This window comes from Microtus ochrogaster, chromosome 22 (assembly GCF_000317375.1).
Source record: "Microtus ochrogaster isolate Prairie Vole_2 chromosome 22, MicOch1.0, whole genome shotgun sequence".
Taxonomy (NCBI): domain Eukaryota; kingdom Metazoa; phylum Chordata; class Mammalia; order Rodentia; family Cricetidae; genus Microtus; species Microtus ochrogaster.
Window position 1 is genome coordinate 11,910,577 of NC_022023.1, and position 6,000 is coordinate 11,916,576.

At 48.6% G+C, this 6,000-nt stretch overlaps 1 protein-coding gene and 1 long non-coding RNA gene across 3 annotated transcripts in view; one reads left to right on the forward strand and one right to left on the reverse strand.

Annotated features, from left to right (window-relative positions):
• The window catches only part of Whamm (WAS protein homolog associated with actin, golgi membranes and microtubules), a 26,942-nt gene extending 25,113 nt beyond the window's left edge, over nt 1-1,829 (forward strand). The window contains exon 10 of the mRNA XM_005357668.3: nt 1,147-1,829. Coding sequence (XP_005357725.1) covers nt 1,147-1,436 — 290 coding nt within the window. The 3' untranslated portion in view covers nt 1,437-1,829. The remainder of the gene's footprint in view (nt 1-1,146) is intronic.
• On the reverse strand, nt 1,227-5,248 carry LOC113457326. 2 transcript variants are annotated; one of them, XR_003377924.1, is made up of 4 exons: nt 5,089-5,248; nt 4,057-4,134; nt 3,443-3,567; nt 1,293-1,361 (listed from the first exon to the last, which is right to left on the reverse strand). It is a non-coding gene; the product is annotated as an uncharacterized LOC113457326 (long non-coding RNA). The 2 variants fall into 2 exon arrangements; XR_003377923.1 differs by having other exon boundaries at nt 1,227-1,361; nt 4,057-5,248.
• Nucleotides 5,249-6,000: the final 752 nt, after the last annotated feature.

Below are 6,000 nucleotides of genomic sequence, written 5' to 3' on the forward strand. Positions count from 1 at the left end.
CTAGAACACACAATTCCTGGGATAGGGATGACCATGAAGCCCATGGAACGTACATGCTGCTTTTGGTTAATTGAGCGCTCTGCTTATTTTGAGAGTTCAGGCCTTCATCATGCCCAGAACCGGCTGTGAGGGAAAACGCCTGCAGGTTTAGGTGGCAGCAGCCCATCGGTAGAGCTTGCAGTACTATGCAACGAAGAGCGATTTCCTGTTTGCCCAGATTCGAGTTTGGATGCAGGAGTATTCTCAGCTTAGGTTGAATGCACAGTTTTGGGGGGAGGCTCTGATCTACTCACAAACACTGTATAGCACCGCAGAGTAAGAAGGGTGGACTTGATGATGGAACTTGCCTAAGCAGTTCTCAATGGGGTTGTAATCAGGTGAGGCCTTGAGTCCAGAATGGAGGAGACTAGTTAGCCATCACCCAGCTCTTCAGTCCCCATCCAGAAATGACCATTAATCCTGAAGGCTTACCTGGTAGATGTCTAAGTTAATGGCTCTGTTCATGCCCTGTGTCTGACAAGCAAGGAAAAGTTTTACCCTCAGGGTCTCAGAGTTGTAAAAACAGCTCCTCACTACTATCTTAGAACTTTGAGCTAATTTGTGTTTTGACAGCATTTTACACTCTCAGAAATAGAGCCCTTAGCCACCTCAGGTAAGGTGGGTGGAATTAAACACGCTGTGCAGGAAATGCGCCAGCGCCTCCCTTTGGGCTCACAGAGTGGCTGATAAGTATAACACTTCAAGCCTTTGTGTGGGAACTCTGAGTGACTGTTGTCAGGGTGAGTCATTACTGACTCACCACCAAGACTAGTAGAGAATGCAGGGCACATTTTCAGGATGTTTGGTGGGAAAGGAAATGGAGGAGAGGCAACTGAGAGGAAGCCAGGTCTCACCCAGTGATGGGCTGTTCCACTGTAGGGTGTCTGAAGGCATTTCAACAAAACTCGGGATAGCTGTGGCTCTGAGTTACAGTGCATTTGAAGAAGGGGTGGTAAACTGATTGACATGGGATCGTGGTGCTGCTGACAGCTGACCAGCGTCCTGTCAATGGCCCGCTGCACTGTGGGTTTATTAAATCATGGCAGGAACCGATGTGTGTCCTGGAAACCTGGTTCTTCACTATACTTGTTGTCTGCTTAATTTCAGACTCTATGTATGATGTGTTGGCCTGCATACGGCAGGGCAAGGCTTCTCTCCGGAAAGTAGAAGCGCCTTCCTTGTCCCCTCCTCGCACCTCAGTCAATGAACAAGTTCTGGCGGCCATCAGGCAGGGGGTGCAGCTGAAGAAAGTCCACCCAGACGCAGGAGCGAAACCCAGCAAGACGAGTACCAGCGACCTGGAGAGGAGCATCAAGGCAGCCCTGGAAAGAATCAAGAAAGTGTCTGCTGACTCAGACGACAGTGATGAGCAGAACCCTGGCGCTTGGGACCACTAGGGCCTCCGGGTGACAAAGGCAGACATGTCCATAAATGTCCAAAAAGCTAGACCAGCAAGGCTTCCCTGAGAAACTACTCTGTAGCTTAACACTGGGGAGAAGAGTGGAGCCGTGGTGACAATACTGTTCCCACGGCCAGCCTACCCACCTGTGGGCAGTCACAATGTCCGCTCTAGAGGCACTGTCTGAGCTGGAGGTGCAGCCCTGTGGTATACATTAGACAATGTACTTCCATGTGCTTGGACACTGGTTCTTCAGACTTAAAGGCTTGAATGTGAACATGATTTTAGCAATAATCCCAATAAATTATATTCCAGAATTACTTTAAATATTTAAATAAAATTTATTTTGTGTATCAGCACTACAGAAACTCATAATAAACAGTATTTATAATGTGTCTGTGTCATGAGGAAATAGTCTCTGGGCCACTATGAAAGCAAAGTTCTTTCTGCCTTGGTGGGTTGGAAACTGCCCAGGATTTCAGCTCAGCATTTAGTTGAGCAAGTGCTGAGGGCACCGGAACTGCATTGCTCACCTCGGACTGGTCAGGAATGGGGAGGGGACCAACACCAAGCGGCCTAGTCACTGCTCAGACTGCCCAGGTGTACTTTAACCTCATCACCCCAACTCTCAGGACATCAACCCTGAATTTCTGCCAAACAAAACAGACCCACATTTCCTGTTTCTCACCTTCAGCATTCTGTCCTGTCTGGTCAGCACCGGCCTGGCATGGTTGGGAGGCATCCGAACCCTTCAGCAGCTGCTCTTGGACCTGCCTCTGGCCACTGCCAGGTTAGCCATGGATCTGCCACCCGTCACCTATCCCCAGAGCTAACACTGCTGGGGCACTTACTGGCCAGTCTGGCTTTGACATCTGGTGTGGGGAGAGTGCACCGGCTCACCCTGGCTCTGTATCGCTCCCTCACAGGTCCAGGGGTGTGTGTGGCACCAGTGTAGGCTGCTGGGCATGAAATGGCTTTGCCCCAGGCCGCCTTTCTCACCACAGGCAGAAACCTGGTAGAACCACAATACTGCAGGCCTTTACTTATCTTTCGGGGAGTTTTAGGTTTTCATTCTGTATAGTAATTTGAGTGTTGTAAGGGGCCAGGAAGCTTCATCGGTTTGGATAACTCAAGTTTGTCAAAAGTCTGCTTTTTTGTCAATGGTTTTGGGGGCTCTTCAAAGGCGAGTTCTCCCTAAGTCTGTGATCCAATCGTGTCTTTAGCATTGTAAAACTTCTTCAACTTTCATTCCGGTCTCGTTCCTCCCTTACCTGCTCTTCTTTCAGCTCAGCCCTCAGCATACTCTGACTTCTGGGGTTCTGGATCATGGAAGGGGGCAGTGAGTCCTCTGGTCTGGACTCCAAACCTCCCAGTGTGCCCTCTTGAGTGAGTGCTGCCCATTGGTTTGTGCCTCCTGATGTAGTCTCCCGAATTTCCAACCCACACAAGGTGAAAGGCCAGCCCTGCAGCCTGGCTGCGGGCCCCTGGGCATCTCCCTTTCCTACCGCAGGCTTTGATCTTACGTCCTCAGACTGCTTGCCCCTATTTCCCATAGTGTTGCTCTGAAGCTTAAATGATTGGAATTGTGCGCACGCACACACACCACACTTCTTCATCTAGGCAAACTCAGACATATTCTTCTGTCCCAATTCCATTGCTGCCTCCTCTCTGGGATCTTCCCTGCTTCCTTCCCTCAAATGACCAATGAGCCTTCTTCTAGACATCAGTGTTGTTACCTTGCCCTTGGTGCTACTACCCATGGGCTGGGGACATAGAGCTTAGTTGGTAGAATGCTTGCCTGACATGGATGAAGCCCTAAATACAGTTCCTAGCATAGCATGCAGGCAGGCTTAGTGGTGCACACCTGTAATTCTAGCACGTATTGGCAGGAGGTCCGGCGTTAATGTCTTCCCTGGCTGCGTCCTAAGCTCAGGCAAGCCTAGGATGCTGAAGACCCAGCCCCAGAGATAAACAAATGGATAGTCTAGTGGGCAGTGTTCATACCTGGCTGTTGGAGATGGATCCAATCCTGAGGAGGCCATACACACTGGCAGCATCCTCTGTTCTTGCTAGAGCAGATTGAGCTGTACCAATCAAGTGGATTTGTTCATTTGAATATTCATTTGCATCTGAAATCAAATAACTCGTGTCAGGAGCTAGAATGAAAAGGTTTTGATTCATCGCCACGTATTCTGTGAAACCACATTGACTGGATTTGTTCTTACCCTTTAGGCTTGTAAATTCTTGGGAATGTCGTTTTCTGTTGCTGCTCTAACAAACCACTAAAACTGCACACTATTTAGACTTGGGATCTCATATAGCTCAGGCTGGTCTTGAACTCCTGACCGGCTGCCTTTACCTCCCAAGCACTAGGATTACAGACAGGCACATGCCATTATGCCTCTCCACACACAAACTCTTTCACTGGGTTCTGCTGGGCAGCAGTCTGACATGGCTCTTTCAGGCTAAAAATCAAGGTTTCAGTAGGTGCTTTCCAAAGGTGCCAAGGGAAAGCCATTCCCTCTCCTTGCCTACTTCCTGGAAGTTGCTTGTGTTCCTTTGCTGTGGCCCCTTCCTATCTCCAAAGCAGCAGTGTGTGGCTTCCTATAAGAACTCACGGGATTATACAGGATCCATCCAGACAGTACAGGTAACACCCACCACCTGAAGGTCCCTTTTGCCTTCTCCTGTGGAGGCTGAAAAATGAGAAAAAATGTGAGCCAATTCAACCTTGTCTGAAGGTCAGAGAGTCGGAGCTTACCCAAAGTTGTTAAGTGTGGCTACACACCCCGAGACAGGGTTTTGACATTAAGGTACAGGTAGGTCCGCCCACACTTCTGCTTCTTTTGAAAAAGGAGGTTTGACCTAGGGAGTGGCTGCCGGCAGGATACTTGGTCTAGGGTGTTTTCACTGCCCCAAGCAACATCTGCTTTACTCGGGAAGTAATGTCTGGATGTCTCAAAGTATTGAAACCAGTAACTGTTCTTGTTGTCCTTTGCATCATGTTAAAGCCGTCTTTGGCCCTCTCCCCTTTTGTATTGGGGTATGAAAGTGTATGGAAAATAACCACGGGCGGACTAAGAACTCAGTGTGCAGGAGGCACTGAGTAACCCTCCCAGTACTAGCCTACACCTCTGTGTTTCTTACCTCTGTTCCTCCTGCCTAACTTTTCTAATCCTCACACCCCCACCCTGGAATGTTTTGTTGAAGCTGGTCTAACAACAGTCACAGGTTCCTCTCTGGGGCCATTGTTTTATCTAAGACAGGTTGCCAGGCAATCCCCAGAGGCCTTCCTCTAGGACCCAGGCTGCTCTGAGACCATCCTTAGGAACACTAACATCCGGGATTCAGGATGGCTCAGTAAGAGCACGCGCTCTTACAGACCACATGGATTTGGTTCCTCTTGAGCAGCTCACGCCCAGCTCTAACATTAGCTCCAGGGATCTGACACTCACTTCTGCCTCCCATCGTCACCGTATGCACACAACACACAAAAACTCACACAGGCAGACACAGACACACACACACACACACACACACCCATTAAGGGTTAGCATCAGGTGAGATAACTCAGCGGACAAAGACATGCCACTAAGCTTGAAAGCCAACCCCTGGGACCACATATTTGAGATCAAAACAGGACAACATACCTTGCCAGTTAACCGGAGACCAGAACAGGAACAACGCACCTTGCTAAGTTTGTTTGCAGTTTAGACAGTAAAGCTCCTGCTTGTCCTGCATGAAGTCCTTGCAAGTTAAGGTTTCTATTTGTAATTAATAAGTTCCTGGCTCTGTGGTGGTGATGCACACCTCTAATCCCAGCACTCGAGAGGCAGAGGCAGGTATATCTGAGTTCGAGGCCAGCCTGGTCTCAAAAGTTCTAAGACAGCCAGAGCAGTTACACAGAGAAACCCTGTCTTGAAAAACAAAGTTTCTGTTAGTTAGATAAGGTGTAAATTGCAAAACGTGTTTTTCAACCTGTCTTAAATTTGCAAGCCCCATCCACAGGATGCGCATCCTCACCCCTGTCCCCTTTCCCTGCGCTTCTCTAACAATGTGTAACAGCTGATTCTCTCACTCCTGTGAGCCCTTTACCCCTCCTATAAAAGGAACTTCGAGAGGCCAGCAGGGGCTGCTCTCTCAAATCCCAACTGGCCAGTCCTGGAGCACCCTCAAATACAGTTAGTTTCTGTTACTTGGACAATCGTAGGTTTGTTCTTTTCTCCTCAAGAGTCTCAGGTTGAAGACGCAGAAGGAAAAAGTCACCTGCTGCAAGCTGTCCTTGGATTTCCACACACTTTGGGAGAGTCACGAAAATAGATGAAAACACAGAGAATTATTAATTAAATACTAACACCACCCACAAAAGTCACTGGATTGAGGTCAAGACCAGCCTTGGATACACAAAACTGTCTAAACAAAATCACTTCCAGTTCTATATGGTAAGGTATTCATAGCAAGAGCATGGTTGGACATCATGGGACCTTCAGTCTGGGCCTAAGAAGTGGAACAGAGAACATTCCAGGGCTCAGAGACAACATGAATAAAGGACACAGAGAACA